This window comes from Microtus pennsylvanicus, chromosome 18 (assembly GCF_037038515.1).
Source record: "Microtus pennsylvanicus isolate mMicPen1 chromosome 18, mMicPen1.hap1, whole genome shotgun sequence".
NCBI lineage: Eukaryota > Metazoa > Chordata > Mammalia > Rodentia > Cricetidae > Microtus > Microtus pennsylvanicus.
Window position 1 is genome coordinate 2,915,325 of NC_134596.1, and position 17,502 is coordinate 2,932,826.

The 17,502-nt window shown below is 53.6% G+C and overlaps 1 protein-coding gene across 2 annotated transcripts; it reads right to left on the reverse strand.

The window, feature by feature from the left end:
* Positions 1–199: 199 nt before the first annotated feature.
* Cpt1c (carnitine palmitoyltransferase 1C) lies at positions 200–17,394 on the reverse strand. Of its 2 annotated transcripts, XR_012908276.1 has the most exons (20): positions 17,174–17,394; positions 16,390–16,544; positions 15,678–15,817; positions 12,953–13,124; positions 12,543–12,644; positions 12,325–12,462; positions 9,014–9,091; positions 8,744–8,851; positions 8,579–8,663; positions 7,028–7,223; positions 6,744–6,926; positions 5,878–5,983; positions 5,002–5,118; positions 4,362–4,526; positions 3,794–3,928; positions 3,205–3,357; positions 2,537–2,650; positions 2,340–2,432; positions 777–1,766; positions 200–255 (listed from the first exon to the last, which is right to left on the reverse strand). XR_012908276.1 is itself a non-coding variant. In XM_075952553.1 (19 exons), the coding sequence occupies exons 2-19, from the start codon at positions 16,528–16,530 to the stop codon at positions 1,584–1,586; spliced, it is 2,409 nt and encodes an 802-aa protein (XP_075808668.1). In that variant the 5' UTR covers positions 16,531–16,544; positions 17,174–17,394; the 3' UTR covers positions 200–1,583. The 2 variants fall into 2 exon arrangements, 1 of the variants encoding a protein (XP_075808668.1); XM_075952553.1 differs by having other exon boundaries at positions 200–1,766.
* Between the last annotated feature and the right edge of the window lie 108 nt (positions 17,395–17,502).

Consider the following 17,502-nt stretch of genomic DNA (forward strand, 5'->3'; position numbering starts at 1 on the left):
GGAGGCTCAGTGCCTAAGAGCAGTTACTGTTCAAAGAACCAGAGTTCAAGTCCAAGCTCCCACCTGGTGGCTCACAACCATCTGTAACTCCAGTTCCAGGGAACCTGGCACCCTCTGCTGGCACTTCCTGTACACAGTGCACACAACACACATACACACACACACACACACACACTGATGATACAGATAAAACTTTTAAAAATTTTAAAAAGAGAGAGGTGGTGGCACATGCCTTTAATCCCAGCACAGCCAAGGCTACACAGAGAAACCCTGTCTCAAAAAACAAGAACGAGAGAGAGGGAGAGAGAGAGAGAGAAAGAGGAGAGAAGAGGAGGAAGAGAAGGGAGGAGACAGAGGCAATCACCTTGGCAGAGGGCCCTGGTCTGTCGCCCTCAGTCTCTCAGGTCCCAGGACAGCCCAGCCCTTCAATACATTTTGCAAATGAGGTTAATAAAATGATGACCCACCAAATCCCGGAGGCATTTGGTTAAGAGTAAAGTCCTGGGGCTGGAGAGATGGCTCAGAGGTTAAGAGCACTGGATGTTCTTCCAGAGGTCCTGAGTTCAATTCCCAGCAACCACATGGTGGCTCACAACCATCTGTAATGAGATCTGGTGCCCTCTTCTTGTCTGCAGTGACACATGCAGACAGAACACTATATTCATAATAAATAAAATAAATCTTAAAAAAAAAGTAAAGCCCTGTTAATGCTTTGTTTTGCTTTGTTTTGAGACAGGGTTTCTCTGTGTAACAGCCCTGGCTGTGCTGGAACTCACCTCAGACTCACAGAGATCCCCTTGCCTCTGCTACCCGAGCACTGGGACTAAAGGTGTGACATCCTCCCCCGTATGAGACTGGGCGTTGCTATGTACCTCAGGCTAGCCCACCTCTGACTTGATTTTCAATAGGGGGACACAGTGACACACACACCTGCCACCCCGCCCCTGGGAGGCAGAAACAGGAAGATCAAGAGTTCGTGGGGTTGGAGAGATGGCTCAGTGGTTAAGAGTACTGACTGCTCTTCCAGAGGACCCGGGTTCAATTCCCAGCACCCACATGGCAGCTCACAACTGTCTGAAGATCCAGTTGCAGGGGATCTAACACCTTCACACCAATAAGCAATAAAAAATATTAAAAAAAAAAAGAGTTCGTGACCACCCTCTGTTACCCCGAAGCTCCAGAGCAGCCTGCCTGGACTCTGATGCCATCTCCATCCTTCCTCCCACAGGAAAGAAATGCGGCTCAGACCTCAGTCTGGAGACGGCCTAACAGAGTTTTTGTCCTGGGGGGCAGGAGTAGGTTCAGAGTGTGAAGAGCTGATTGGGTTGGTCTGGCCAGGGAGCTTCTTAGAGTGAAACCTGCCTGGGTAGTGGTGTGGGCTGCGGTGACAGTGGGGACAACGGGGAGGGAAGCTGGGGTCGGAAGGGTGCACACCCTGCACAGGAGCACAGTGGAGGCCACACCCAACTTACGTATCTTTATTACCAGGTGGCTGTGGGGGTCCCCATACCCCCGTCTGTGCCAGCCGAGCCCTGGGAACAGCACACTCCTTCCTAAGGGAGACCAGCTCCCTGCTGAGGAGCTCAAAAGTTGGTGGAGGTTGTGGGGACCTTGGGGTCCACAGGCTTACTGGAGAGAAAGCCATGTCTGTATCCCGAGTTCCCCCCAAGTGCCCTGAACCGGCTCTTGAGATGCTGCCCAGCCTGGAACAGGGTGGCTACATCCAGCAGGGCATCCTCGATGTGCCGCCCCAGCCGCTGCGAGTCCTGCAGAGAAGCAAACAAGGAGCTAGGGAGGCCTGGGAGGTCCGAGGGAGGAGGACTGGGAGGTCCGAGGGAGGAGGCCTGGGAGGTCCGAGGGAGGAGGACTGGGAGGTCCGAGGGAGGAGGCCTGGGAGGTCCGAGGGAGGAGGCCTGGGAGGTCCGAGGGAGGAGGACTGGGAGGTCCGAGGGAGGAGGACTGGGAGGTCCGAGGGAGGAGGCTGGGAGGTCCGAGGGAGGAGGCTGGGAGGTCCGAGGGAGGAGGACTGGGAGGTCCGAGGGAGGAGGACTGGGAGGTCCGAGGGAGGAGGACTGGGAGGTCCGAGGGAGGAGGCTGGGAGGTCCGAGGGAGGAGGACTGGGAGGTCCGAGGGAGGAGGACTGGGAGGTCCGAGGGAGGAGGCTGGGAGGTCCGAGGGAGGAGGACTGGGAGGTCCGAGGGAGGAGGCTGGGAGGTCCGAGGGAGGAGGCTGGGGCCTACACCCCTGCACTAATGGAGGAGGCTAGGCCAGGGACCCTGGAGTCTGAGTGACTCCATCCCAGATTTAGGAGGGTACGGAAGGCACTCAGTTCATCTCACTGTTTCTGTGCTCGACTTCTTGCTGGAGATATGGAAGGTGATCATGTTTTCTCCCGTGAAGATATAGGCGATGCCATACCCATGGTCGCTGGCCTGGAGTGGGGAGAGGGAAGCAAGCCAGTAGCCCAGCCCCTCGTCCACACCCCCAGGGCACCAATGCCCGCCCCTCCGACCCGGCTGGACCACAGCTCACTCACAGGCCCAAATCCACCTCCAGAGGAGACATAATCCGGGTAATTGTGGACGTCAAACATGTGCACTTGCTGCACAGGGATCTGGCTGGTGGACAGCAGCCACTGCTGTGACTGGACCTGGGGAACAGGCCCTCACATGAGCAGAAAAGATCCTCTTTGCTCCACCGCAAGCCAGACTTCCTCCTACGCCAATCCCTCCAAAGTCCATGACTGTCCTCTGACAAGGCCCCCTTCGTCCCTAACCACATCCATCTCCCTGACCCCCACCTCGCCCTTCTGTTTGCCCCTTTTCCACTGCACTCCTTCTTCTCTGATGGTGCTGGGGATTAGCTAGCTAGGCAAGGGGCTCTACCACTGAGCCACACCCCAATCCCTCACTAGGAGATTCTAGGCAGGGGCTCTACCACTGAGCCACACTCCAGCCCCTCACTAGGAGATTCTAGGCAAGGGGCTCTACCACTGAGCCACACCCCAACCCCTCACTGGGGGATCCTAGGCAGGGTTCCACCACTGAGGCACACCCCTGCCCTTGACGGATTCTGGACCGCTGTTCTACTGCTGAACCCCACTCTGCCCTCAGCCCGTCTCTCGCTTGGCTGTCTCTACAAATGTCCCGCTCGTTCTTTCAGCATCTCCCTCCTTGCTCACTTCTTCCCTTCTCCAGCGCCCACCTGGGTCAGGAAGGGCGACGGCATGTGGAGGAATCGGGACGTGATGTAGAGCGCGAAGAGGTGGCGGTCGGTCCCCTGCCCGCTCATCGCTGCCTTCAGTAGAGCCCGGTGCTTGTCCACGGCTACTCGGAACAGGGCCAGGCGCTGCTGGTCCTGGGTCCCTCGGGCAGACAGAGGTCATGAAAAGACAGAATCACACAGCTAGGGAGAACGCTGCGTGCCTGACTTTAGGACATTTAAACCCTTTAGAGAGCCACAGTATCTCACTCACAGGTAAGGGAGCAGGCTTTGGGGACAGGCGGAGGGAGGGCGGAAGTTGTTTAGAGGCTATAAGTAAGTTAAGGCATGGTGTAGAGGTCATGGTCACATTGCTTCAAAGTAGCTAAAGTGAGGAGACCAAGAGAGTAGAAGGGGTTCTCTGTGAAGTCGTCCTCTAGTGCTGAGTGTCCCCCCCCCCATCAGAGCCCCCCACACTCCTGGCCTGACGCTACTCCCTCATGCAGGGCTTTGGATTAGTCCCTTGTTGCAGGTGCCCCTCCCGGATCCTTGTGAGCACAGGTGACAGGGACCTCAGCGAGGTCACACTCACTGTCTTCTCCTTGTCTTCCATCGCTCTCACAAAGTGGCAGGCCTCCCTGGTACAGCACCTCACCGTCTCTGTTCTGCCTTCCAGGAACAGTCGGGTCATGGCTGACTCATACGTCAGGCAGAACTGACCCCTGTCCTGGGGAAAAAGAGAAGAGCCTGTGAGCTGGCCTCAGGCTGTCTTTGTAGCTTTGACCCCCTTTGGTCCTGACCTCCAACCAACCTCCTTCTGCTTAAAAACACATAGAAGGATCCATACGGCTGACCCCCACAGGAGGAACGATACAGAATAAGATGGCTGATTGACAACGAGATGATCAACCTACAACAAGATAACTGACCTACCAGACTCGGTGGTGCACGCCTTTAATTCTAGCACTTGGTAGGTAGAGGCAGGTGGATCTCTGTGAGTTTGAGGCCAGCAAGGGATACACGGTGAAATGAATGAATGACCCGTGATGGATGAACAGATGACTCGCAATGACAAAACACAAGGACACTGGAAGAGACAGGTGTTGAGGTTTGGAGGGGCTAGAGCCCTAAGGGAGCAGGCACCGCGAATGCCAACTGACCCGGAAGTGAGCCAGCTGCAGGACCAGTTGGACGAAACTGTCCGAAGAGACATGGCAACTTTTGATGAAGTTCTTGCCGAAGTGGGGAAAGGGGAAGACGTGGCAGTCGATGTTGCCGGATAAGATCTTAGCTCCCCTCAGGGCCAGAGAGATGGACGGCTGGAGCTGCCAGAGAAGGAGGTGGGAGAAATGACTGGCATTACCCTCAGGGCAGAGGTAGAGCTGGGCATGGGTCTGGGAGGGAAGATGGAGATGTGGTCAGGTGGGGTGGGGCGGAAAGTAAAGGAAGGAAGGGTTAAGACGGGGCAAGAGTGCTAGTGATGGACTGGGTACAGTTGGGATGGGTTTGAACAGGCTTGAAGGGACCAGGACTGGCATTCGGGTGGGGCTATGGGTGCTGGGACAGCCCGGCTTGGGAGAGAAGGTGTGGAGAATAGAAGCGAGGGGCGGGAATAGGGCTGGGATTAAGGATGGGATGGGTGGTGGGCACAGAGTTCAGGGTGAGGTTGGTGTTGGTGGATAGTGTGGGACTTAAGAGGGTGGATATGTCTGACATGATCAGAAGGTTGGGGCAGTGGGGTGGGGATGAGTTCAGGGCAAAGGCAAGGGACTTAGAGGGGAGATCAGAGTCCAGCTTCACCTGCTCTGGAAGGTCCCACTGCAGGCGCTGGGGCTGTGGCAGAGTGGGGTCAGGCTGCCCCTTACAGTGGCCATCTGCTGCATACCCCAACTGGAAGCAATCTGTGGCCAGGGTAAACTGTGGATAAAACTGTCAGTCATCCCCCACTGGCGGGAGAGGCCCGGCAGAGTGAGGGTCTCTGTAACCAGGGTTGTGGAATGTTTTAAGTTTGCACTGACGAGCGTCTGCTGCTCCACCTTCTGGGTCCACGCTTCTATCTCTCTCAGCTGTCTTATAAAGATGGGGAATCAGAGGACCCATTTTTGCTTCATTTTGAAACAGGGTCTAATGTAGCCTAGGCAGACCTTGAACTTAGTGTTGCTGAGGATGATCCTGAACTATGATCCTCCTGCCTCCAGCTCCTGTGTGCTGGAATGGCAGGCAACACCACGACAGCCATCTTATGTGCAGCTGCCGTGGAATCCAGGGCTTCAGGAGCAATGGGCCAGCTGAGCCCAAAGCCAGCTCTGCTTCATTCTGCAACATGGTCTCACCCTGTAGCCCAGACTGGCTGAGACTAAAATACTTTCTAAGTATTTGGATTACAGACATGTGCTCCAACATCTCATGATTGTGTGTGTGTGTCTGTCTGTGCGTGTGCATGGGGGGGACGGGGGAGGCGTGTCACAGGCTCTAGGTTAACACCGTCACTGTGCCTTCTTGCTGTGAGACCCTGGAATTTAGTTCCCTTCTCCGAGCCCCAGTGACCCACGCAGGTCAACATGGCAGACCCACTTCTTTGCTAGGCTTTTCTCTGCCTGTCTCTGAGCCTATGTCTCCAGTCTAAGGTTCTTCAGGGTTCGTCTCTGGATACGGTACCCAGCCTTAGGAACGCACCTCCCACATATGTCCTGAGACAGGGCAGTCAGCCCAGGAGTGTTCCACGCTGAGGCCCAGCTTCCCATTGGAGAAGACGATGAGGGTGAAGGATTTGTCAAACCAGCTGCAGAAGAAGTTCGGATGGGTCATCAAGAGCCATGGCAGGGAGGAGAATGTGGGCACCTGTAGAACTTATAGTGGGGTGCGCTTCGGGGTGAGGTGAGCAGGGAAATCAGAGGGGTGGCAGCTCTGAGGGCCTCTAGAAGTGCTTCCATGTATAGAGGTGATTCCAGACAGTCTCCACATGGATATAAAAATTTAGGAGTTTTTGTTTGTTTGTTTTCCTAGGCTCTCTTTGAGGCATTGGAAGTTCCTAGGAAAAGACCCACAATCTTGGGTCTACTTTTATGGTTAAATAATCCTCCATCATGGAACCACACTCAGTGGAGAAGTTGATCTTGACCAGTGCTATGCTGTCCTCAGGCTATGGTGCACTACACAGCTGGGCTCAGTGACACAAATGAGCCATTAAGATACAGAGTCTGGGTCTTAATCCGGGTGGTGGTGGCGCATACCTTTAATCCCAGCACTCAGGAGGCAGAGGCAGGCGGATCTCTGTGAGTTCGAGGCCAGCCTGGTCGACAAGAGCTAGTTCCAGGACAGGCTCCAAAGCTACAGAGAAACCCTGTCTCAAAAAACCAAACAAACAAACAAACAAAAGAGTCTGCAGTCTTGGGTAGATGGGTTCTCTGGGGTTAGAAGTCTCCTTGTTCTACTGAACTGAGTTTGGGCTTGCCAGATATGAGTGACCCCTGGGTCTAGTTGCTGAGGTGTCTGGCTGTCTCCACCGGAGTGTGGGAAGGTTGGTAGAGGGATAGACTTACCGGTCATCACCTCGGCCAGCCAACAGAGCATGGGCGTAGGCATCCAAGGAAGCTGCCGGATCCTCCCTGGTCAGTCCCGCGGGCTCAGAATCAAGGGACACGAAGAAGGCGGCCCCTTCCACGGCCTCCAGGGCAGTGGCAGCATGAGTCTTCACTGACTCTCGAGCCTGGGCCCACATACTCCTGTCCAAGTGGGATGGGCCTGAGCCCAACTGGCCTCTCCCTTGCCCAGCCTGCTCCCCGGAGCCCAGCGCATCCCTGTAACTCAGGCCACTGGCTCTTACCTGGGAGCAGCAGTCAGAGCTGCTAGATGTTCCTCAAGGGGACAAGCTGGGGATGGGTCATCTAGGATTTGCTGGAACTGTTGCTCTAGAGCCCGTGGGGACAGCAGGTCATTGGAACAGTGGGTCCTGACACGAAAGAATCGGCCCCGGTGGAGGACAGTCACATGTCGGCTGTCCTGGACGTGACGGAGGTAGTCTGGAGAAGTATGGGCAGAATATGAAGGTCATAAGAACCACACCACTGACTAATCATGTGCTCTGCCCCTTTGTTATTTCTGACAGTTGTGTAGTATTCCACAGCCTGAGTGTAGCCCAGGTTAGATTCTAATAGCAATGTAGCAGAGGATGGCCATGAACTCTTGCTCCTCATGCCCCCACCTTCCCAGTGCTGGGGTGACAGGTATATGCCACCACACCTCGTTTACCTGGTGTTTGGAATGGAACCAAGGACCTCCTGCATGGTAGGCAAGAAGTCTGCTAGGGCCTGGAGAGACAGCTCAGTGGTTAAGAACACTTTCTGTGTTTCCAGAGGACCCAGCACCCAGAGAGCTGCTCATAAACATTGCGACTCTAGTCCCATCTGATGCCCTCTTCTGGTCTCAACAGGAACTGCACACACATGGTGCACAGACATACATGCATGCACAGCACTCATACACATAAAATATAACTAAAGAACACGAGGTTCAGGGCTGGAGAGGTGGCTCAGAGGTTAAGAGCACTGACTGCTTTCCCAGATGTCCTGAGTTCAATTCCCAGCAACCACATGGTGGCTCACAACCATCTGTAATGAGATCTGGTGCCCTCTTCTGGCCCGCAGGCAGAACACAGTATACATACAAATATATCTGAAAAAAGAAAAAGTCCAGCTGGAGCCATACTCAGGAGGCAGATGCAGACAGATCTCTAAGTTCGAGGCCAGCCTGATCTACAAAACAAGTTCCAGGACAGCCAGGACTGTTACACAGAGAAACCCTGTCTTGAAACACCAAACAACAACAAAAGAAAATAACCAAAGGTCAGGAGTTTGAGAGGGTATGGGTAGGGGGCATGGGAAGGGTTGGAGGAAGGAAAGTGAAGAGGGCAATGATGTAATTCTTCCATATTTAAAAACTGAAAAAAAAAATAAAATTTAAAAACTAATGAGAGCCGGGCGGTGGTGGCACACGCCTTTAATCCCAGCACTCGGGAGGCAGAGGCAGGCGGATCTCTGTGAGTTCGAGGCCAGCCTGGTCTAGAAGAGCTAGTTCCAGGACAGGAACCAACAGCTACGGAGAAACACTGTCTCGAAAATCAAAAAAAAAAAAAACTCTAATGAGAAATTTTCTGGCTTGTCACACATTAAACTATTTTTAAATTTGGACCACCTCAGTTCATTATTATTCCATTTCACAGTTGAGGAAAGTAAGGTTCAGAGAGGACAACGATTTGCCTGAGGCCACGAAGAAAGCATCACAAACAGGACAGAGACCCAAACAGGCTGGCTAACTTCTCTCAGCCACAGTCATTGTGGCAGGAAGGGACAAGGACTGGGTGGGGGAGCGTCCTCACCTTTTTCCAGCCCTGGCACCCGTGTGGTGTTGAATATCCTCTCGAACTGGGCAGAACACAAGGGCCGCATTCCCATCAGCAGTGTCTGCGGGAGGCCAAGGGCTCCTGAGCCGGGCCCTGTGTGCTCCTGGCACCTCCAGCCCCAATCCAAGAGGTCTGCCTTACCGGTGGGATCTCCTGCTGGTTCAGAAGGTGGCGGTACAGAAGCAGGGCATGGGCGGCATTGCCTGCGCGGGCAGCCTGCAGTGGTGTGGGCGTGACATACAGGAAATCCTGCTTGGTGGCAAAGGGAAGGGACACAAAATGCATTGAGACCTTGCTTGTCCGATAGGGACCCTGACATCCGGACGGGCTAGCGGCTCCAGTGTTCTGGACTCCTACCATGGCCACCATGGCCACAAGGCCCCTGCCTCCCACAGCCGGTCCCCTTCTCACCATCAAGTAGTAGTTGCTGTTGACCAACAGCGAGCCTCGGGAGCGCAGGTACACAAACTCCTCCCACCAGTCACTCACCTAGGAGAATCAGAGATGCTCAGCTGTGGTGGCTGAGACCTTGAGGGGGTGGATGGTGTCACCAGGGAGGCCACAGACTCCCCTGTGTTACAGGGGCAGAAAGGATCTCAGTGCAGCAAGTGGGTATGAGCAACTAGTAATAACTTACAGATGAAGGACTAGTTAACGATGGAGTGTTTGTTAGTAACCATTAGATGAAGGACGAGTTAACAATGGAGTGTTAGTAATCATTAAAGAGATGAAGGACTAGTTAACAATGGAGTGTTAGTAACCATTAAAGAGATGAAGAACTACTTAACGATGGAGTGTTAGTAACCATTAAAGAGATGAAGGACTAGTTAACGATGGAGTGTTAGTAACCATTAAACAGATGAAGGACTAGTTAACGATGGAGTGTTAGTAACCATTAAACAGATGAAGGATGAGTTAATGATGGAGTGTTAGTAACCATTAAACAGATGAAGGATGAGTTAATGATGGAGTGTTAGTAACCATTAAAGAGATGAAGGACTAGTTAACGATGGAGTGTTAGTAACCACTAAACAGATGAAGGACTAGTTAACGATGGAGTGTTAGTAACCATTAAACAGATGAAGGATGAGTTAATGATGGAGTGTTAGTAACCATTAAACAGATGAAGGATGAGTTAATGATGGAGTGTTAGTAACCATTAAACAGATGAAGGACGAGTTAACGATGGAGTGTTAGTAACCATTAAACAGAACAAGGAAACTGCAGCAGTAACTCCGGTGGCGAGTGCCTGAGTTCAAGCCTCGGGGCACACAAAAAGGCCAGGTAGAGTTCTTCACACTTTAATCTCAGGGCTGCAGAGGTAGATTTTGCTGAGGCCACTAGCCACACAACCCAGCCTGCCGCTGGCCACACAACCCAGCGTGCCGCTGGCCACACAACCCAGCCTGCCGCTGGCCACACAACCCAGCGTGCCGCTGGCCACACAACCCAGCCTGCCGCTGGCCACACAACCCAGCCTGCCGCTGGCCACACAACCCAGCCTGCCGCTGGCCACACAACCCAGCCTGCCGCTGGCCACACAACCCAGCCTGCCGCTGGCCACACAACCCAGCCTGCCGCTGGCCACACAACCCAGCCTGCCGCTGGCCACACAACCCAGCCTGCCGCTGGCCACACAACCCAGCCTGCCGCTGGCCACACAACCCAGCCTGCCGCTGGCCACACAACCCAGCCTGCCGCTGGCCACACAACCCAGCCTGCCGCTGGCCACACAACCCAGCCTGCCGCTGGCCACACAACCCAGCCTGCCGCTGGCCACACAACCCAGCCTGCCGCTGGCCACACAACCCAGCCTGCCGCTGGCCACACAACCCAGCCTGCCGCTGGCCACACAACCCAGCCTGCCGCTGGCCACACAACCCAGCCTGCCGCTGGCCACACAACCCAGCCTGCCGCTGGCCACACAACCCAGCCTGCCGCTGGCCACACAACCCAGCCTGCCGCTGGCCACACAACCCAGCCTGCCGCTGGCCACACAACCCAGCCTGCCGCTGGCCACACAACCAGCCTGCCGCTGGCCACACAACCCAGCCTGCCGCTGGCCACACAACCCAGCCTGCCGCTGGCCACACAACCCAGCCTGCCGCTGGCCACACAACCCAGCCTGCCGCTGGCCACACAACCCAGCCTGCCGCTGGCCACACAACCCAGCTTGCCGCTGGCCACACAACCCAGCCTGCCGCTGGCCACACAACCCAGCGTGCCGCTGGCCACACAACCAGCCCAATCAGCAGGCCCTATATCTCAGAGATGGACGCTGTATCAATAACTAAGATGGAGCTGGGGAGATGGCTCAGCACCCAAGAGCACTTGCTGCTCTTGTAGAGGACCTGGGTTTGGTTCCTCGCACCTACCTGGTAGCTCACAACTGCACAAAACTCCAGCTCCAGGGGATCTGCCACCATTTTCTGACCTCCATAGGTACTGCATGTATGCAACACACCCACACATACAAACATGCACACACTCATACACATAAAAACAAAAAATTAGCCAGGCATGGTGATGCATGCCTTTAATCCTAGCGCTCAGGAGGCTAGGATCTCTATGAGTTCAAGGCCAGCCTGGTCTACAAGAACTAGTTCCAGGGCAGGCTCCAAAGCTACAGAGAAACCCTGTCTCTGTCCCAGACCCTTCTTCACACTCACAGATATCCTTCTGCCTCTTCTCCCTAGTGCTGAGATTAGAAACATGTGCCCAATGCTTAGATTAACTAAAGTGTCTGTTAGCTGTCTCTGTATCCCCTCAACCTTCCATCTCTAGGCCTTCTGTCCCACAGTTCCAAGTCTTCCCAGAACTCCCTAGCTCCTTCCTGAGAGAGCCTCACTCTAGACTTCCCATTCTTGCATTCAACCAAAGTGAGGCCCCCTTTCAGCCCTCGCTGATGCTTGCCCTAAGTCCCTAAGGCCAACCAGACAGGCTCAGTTCCCGGGCAGGCTCTTCGCCTGCCTCTGAGGTATTTAGAGCCCATCGTTCCGCACCACCCCTCACACGCACCTCTCTGCCTGTCACCTGGCTCCATTTTCCTACAGAAGACAAGGCTCTCTGCCTCGGTTTCACAGCTTAACTCAAAGTGCAGCCAAGGGCCGAGCTCCTACACTAGCTCTTCACCCATCTAGGAAGCTGTCCTGGAAGCGCTAGACAGGGTCATGTGGGAATTCTGGTGCTAATACAAGTGGTGGGACGGAAGCTCTATAAGTAATTCTAGTATTTGGGACACGTCTTTAAGCTCAGCATTTGGGAGCAGAGGCAGGCGGATCTCTAAGTTCAAAGCCAGCCTGGGGGCTGGAGAGATGGTTAAGAGCATTGCTTGCTATTCCAAAGGTCCTGAGTTCAATTCCCAGCATGGTGGCTCACAACCATCTGTAGTGAGGTCTGGTGCCCTCTTCTGGCCTGCAGGCATATATTGTATACATAATAAATAAATTGAAAAAAAAAAAAAGGCAGCTTGGTCTACACAGCTAGTTCCCGGACAGCCAGGGCTACACAGAGAAACCCGGTCTCCTGTCTTGGGGGGCAGAGGCGGGAAGCTGAGCTTAGGTGGGGCTTAAGGGCTGCGCAAGGGGCGGGACTACTGAGCAAGGGACTTACTGAAGTTCCATTATCCAGCAAATCCAGGGCTTGGATAGGCCAATCGTGGCAGGGGCATGGCTAGGGCAGGCCAATCACCACAGGGCTGGGCTAGGGTCCCCTGAACTCACGTAGTTGGAAGCACACCAGGACTTGAGGCGCAGATAGCGCTGCAGCCGTGGCGCCTGCAGCCTCAGGAAGTCGCTTGCCAGAGCAGCAGCGCGGTCAAAGGCGTCGTCTCCAAGCACCGGGCGTACCGACTCCAGGTACTGCATGCAGAAGTGGAGCCGAAAGTCCGTCAGAGCTCCTGCTGGTCTCCCGGAACCACCCCACCCCGGGACACGCCCACCTTGCGCACGGACTCCTGCGCTGTGGGCACTGGCTGTCGCGGCAGGGCCCGTTGGAAGCTAAACAGCCTTGGGTGTCTCCCGGAGAAGATTCGGACCAGTGCCTGCCAAACAGAGGAGAGAACCGGGCTGGGGGAGGGGAGACGAAGATGATGTGGAGAGCGGGAGGAAGGAGATGGAGGGGTAAGGATGGAAGAAAGAGATGGTGCAGCAGAGACGACGGAGATGAAGGAGGAGGGGAAATGGAGATGATGGAGAAGAATGAGGGAGGACAAGATTATGGATAGGGGAGGGAGAAGGGAGATTATGGGGACCAAGAGGACACAGTTGATGTGCAGAGAGGGAGCTAATGAGAGGGAAGCCAATTGGGAGACAAAGACCAAGAGGGACGAGTCTGGATCCTCTCACATACCAGCCAGGTCTTCGTGGGTGAGGACATGGTGCCATGAGGTTCCAGGAGCCAGCCATGGTGGGACAGAAGCAGCCTCAGAGCCACATGAAGTGTGAAGATCAGGGCTCCCCACAGACACGAGGCAAACAGCGCTGCTGCCAGAAGCCCCCGGAGTTGATAGTGCTGCCCACCCCTAGGAGAGAAAAAATAAAGGGTGCCCTTGAAGCCGTGCAGTCGACTGGAGCTTCAGGATGGGGGTTGGGGACAACACACTTGACAGACACGTAAAGTGGGTGTGTCCCCCTGCTGCCCATGACCAGCCTTACAGAGGCACCAAGCTTCTCAAAATCACTTTCCTGGGGTCAGGGATATCCCATAATAATAGAGTGCTTGCTTAGCATGCAGATGCCCTGGGTGCCTGGGTGGGGGCACAAGCTAAAATCCCAGCACTGGAGAAGCAGGTAGATGAGCTAAAGTATATCCTCAGCTACACAGTGACATCCAGGACAACCTCGTCTATGTGAGATCCTGCCACAAAGAAATCCATACATAAAGTCATGAGTTTTAGCAAGGTATGGGAATACTTTAGCACCTAGGAGGCTGAGGCAGGAGGATTTCTGGGAGTTCCAGGACAGACTGAGCTACAGAATGATTTTTTTAAAAATATTTATTTATTTATTATGTATACAATATTCTGTCTGTGTGTATGCCTGCAGGCCAGAAGAGGGCACCAGACCCCATACAGATGGTTGTGAGCCACCATGTGGTTGCTGGGAATTGAACTCAGGACCTTTGGAAGAGCAGGCAGTGCTCTTAACCTCTGAGCTATCTCTCCAGCCCCGAGCTACAGAATGATTGATACCCCATCTTAGAAAAGAAAGTAAAAGCTGGATGGTGGTGGCGCACGCCTTTAATCCTAGCACCCAGGAGGCAGAGGCAGGCGGATCTGAGTTTGAGGCCACCTGGTCTACAGGGCTATACAAAGAAACTGTCTTAAAATACAAAACAAACAAGCAAACAGAAAAGGATAAGGGCATGTCAGTGCGTCTCGTCCACAGCATTCCCTTCAGTTAGGAGGGGATGCTCATCTGGAACACTCAGGATACATCATCTCTGGACTGCATCGTGAATATGTCCTTTCTAGGGGTTTCTGTGTCTAACCTGGGCTCTGCCTTCTTTAGAAAATCTGCACCACCTCCTCTGGTCCCTGATGTGATAAGAGACAGCAAGCCTGATGTGGTGGCACTCTCGGGTCTCGGGAGGGGGAGGCAGGTGGATCTCTGTGAGTTCGAGGCCAGCCTGGTCTACAGAGCTAGTTCCAGGACAGCTAGGGCTCCATCAAAAACAAGAACAACTAAAAAAACTAAACCAGGCTAAAGAGATGGCTTGGTGGTTAAGAGCACTTGTAGAAGACATAGGTTAGATTCTCAGCTCAAAACCATTTGACTTTAGCTGTGGGGGACCCAATACCTTCTTCTGGCTTCCTCTGGCACTGTAAACATGTACACAGACATACATGCATATATATATATATATATATATATATATATATATATATATATATATGTGGGCTGGAGAGGTGGCTCAGTGGTTAAGAGCATTGCCTGCTCTTCCAAAGGTCCTGAGTTCAAATCCCAGCATCTGTAATGGGGTCTGGTGCCCTCTTTTGGCCTATAGGCATACACACAGAGAGAATATTGTATACATAATAAATAAATAAATATTTAAAACACACACACATATAAGTCAGCTGTTTAAGAGTCCCAGCACAGAGCCAGGCAGCGGTGGTGCACACCTTTAATCCCAGCACTCAGGAGCCAGAGATAGGCGGATCTCTGTGAGTTCGAGGCCAGCGTGGTCTACAAGAGCTAATTCCAGGACAGGCTTCAGAGCTACAGAGAAACCATCTCTAAAAACCAAAATAAATAAATAATAAAAAATAGAGTCCCAGGGCTGGAGAGATGGCTCAGTGGTTAAGAGCACTGCCTGCTCTTCCAGAGGTCCTGAGTTCAATTCCCAGCAACCACATGGTGGTTCACAACCATCTGTAATGAGACCTGGCGCCCTCTTCTGGTGTGCGGGTATACATGGAGGCAGAATGTTGTATACATAATAAATAATAAATCTTAAAAAAAAAATAGAGTCCCAGCACAGCTGGGCAGTGGTGCCGCACGCCTTTAATCCCAGTATTCGAGAGACAAAGGTAAGAGAATCTCTGAGTTCTATGGCTAGCCTGATCCACAGAGAGCCTCTATATAGAGAAAGGTCTCAACATAGAGAGACCCTGTCTCAAAAAACCAAAATAGATAAATAAAGGTATAAAGTGAAAGAGAGGGAGTCCCCCCCCTTTTTGGCTATACCCCTATTAACAGACATAAAGAAAGCTCCAGAAATTACATTTCTTTTTCGTTTGTTTGGTTTTTTGTTTTCTGAGACAAGTTTCTCTGTATAACAGCTCTGGTTATCCTGGAACTCACTTTTTAGACCTGATGGCCCTCAAACTCATAGAGATCTGCCTGCCTCTGCCTCCCGAACACTGGGATTAAAGATGTACACCACCAATCTTGGCTCCCAGAAAATATATATATATATATATTTCATTTTACATACCAACCACAGTTTCCCCTCTCTCCTCTCTTCCTGCTCTCCCATCCCCAAGAAATTATATTTCTTTGACAGGCAAAGCATATGGAGTTTCTTGGTGGGGGGTTAGGGCTGTGACTGGGGTGAAGAGGAAGGTCCTTACCAGTCTGGAAGCAACTCTTTAATCTTCTCCATCAGTCCTAGAGAAGGATCCAGCTGGAGGAACCAAGCAAGCTGGATTGCACTGAAGAGGAAGAGCCAACTGAGGGGGCTTGCAGGGAGCACACCAGTAAGAAAGTCGTTCTGTGGTGAGAAAAGACACCAGCAGTCATATGTTCCCTCTGAGGACATGCGCTGTATCTCTCTCAGTGGCTTGTTGGGACCTGGATGTAGTTGGAGCTCAGGATCCCCATTATTGACTATATCCTGAATATATCTGGAAGGAGGTGGGGGCGTGGCTCCGCGGTAGCACCTTTGCCTTTTCCCTTGTAAGGAGGCTGGGCTTGGGCCTCTTCCTAGAATCAATCACTATAAAGAGCGAGGTGGGGTAGGTGGGGCGGTGGTGGGGGCTCGGTGGTAGGGCACCTTCCTGGAATCCACCATTAAGGGACTGAGGGCATTATTCAAACTAGTTTGTGTGCTAAATTAATGAATTAAACCAAGCTAAGGTGACTTGAGTTGTAGAAGTTGGGGGAGAAGTGTGTGGGGAGGGTAGCAGGGGTGAGTGAAGCGAGTCAAGCACTGAGCAGGGTAGGCCAGTGGGTGGGACAGGGCAGCCCCGGACTGGACATCCCAATCTTCAGCAGTGGGCTTCGGGTACCCCAGAAGCAGGCACCTGGATCCCCAGAACAAAACCAGCCAGTAGCCCTCCTCACCCAGACACGCCAGAGATGCCTTTTCCAGGAGCGCAGGCCTGAGAGGTAAATCTCCTGCCACACCGGGGAGGTGAGCTCTACTTCTGCCCCATCAGAGCTCAGTGCGGACAGCAAGCTAGAGGCCTGCTGTGCTTCAGCCATGTTCCCTGGGATCCCTAGGAGGAAGGTGGAGTCATCCTAGGATCTCAGGGCCTCCTCCCTCAGAACCAGGGGTGCAGACTTTGGGAGGGGGCGTCTAGACCCCAGCTTTCCTTCAGACCGGCTCCCGCCCCCCCCCCCCCCGCTCTAAGACCCCACTCCTCCCTCCCCACAGCAGGACCTCAGGCCTGCTCAGTCAGCCTAAGCATCCGAGGGGTGTTGCAGCTCACAGCTGGAGAGTTAGAGGGGCTTGAGGGCTGGCCCAGCCCCTGGGACCTCGGAATGTAGAGCGGCGGGAGCGCAAGCTGTCTTGCTGAGAAGTCAGTGCTCAGTATTTGGGATGGGGTAGGGAAACTGATCCAGGATTAGTTGCGGGCTTCAAATAAAACACTAGTTTTTGGACCCATAGGAAATGAACATCTGCCGATGGTGGCTCTGCTCTTTCCCATCGCAAGGCAGACGCATGAGGGGTTCTTACACTATGAGATCTGGAGAGGGATGCGAGCGGAAGCACCCTATTGCGCATGCTCAGCAGGGAGGGATGATGGTGATGAGTTAAAGGGTACAAGTGATGGAGAGCCCCACTCGCCTACCCCAATGCAAGGTCCATAGCCCCTCTTGTATCCGTATCCGGCCTGGTACTTACGCTGTTCAGGGGCCGGCAGCTGCGGTTCCTGGGGTCAATCCCATGGACACCTCCTTCCCCCAGGCTCCCTTGTATATATATCCAGTCCCCGTGTAATGAGTCCACGACCTGATAACCCGTTTTCGGATGTCACCTTAAAGCCCAGAGCCACCTCGTGTGCACCTAACTTGGTGTTCAGGTCCCGGGTTTTATCCCCGCCCCCTCTGATCCCTCCGCGTTCTGTCCCTGCTCCTTTCCAATCCCTCCGCGTTCTGTCCCCGCCCCCTCAGAGTCGCAGCATCCAACCCCCTCACCCCAAGGCGCCTGTCTTGGCTTTTTGTTTGACCCAC

Excerpts from the sequence above, each read along its gene's own strand:
- Cpt1c (XM_075952553.1), bottom strand. The coding sequence starts at position 16,530 with ATGGCTGAAGCACAGCAGGCCTCTAGCTTGCTGTCCGCACTGAGCTCT. Across the intron at positions 12,463-12,542 it reads CGCAGGAGTCCGTGCGCAAG|TACCTGGAGTCGGTACGCCC; the intron begins GTGGGCGTGTCC and ends TTCTGCATGCAG. Across the intron at positions 9,092-12,324 it reads CCTGGTGTGCTTCCAACTAC|GTGAGTGACTGGTGGGAGGA; the intron begins GTGAGTTCAGGG and ends TGATTCTCCTAG.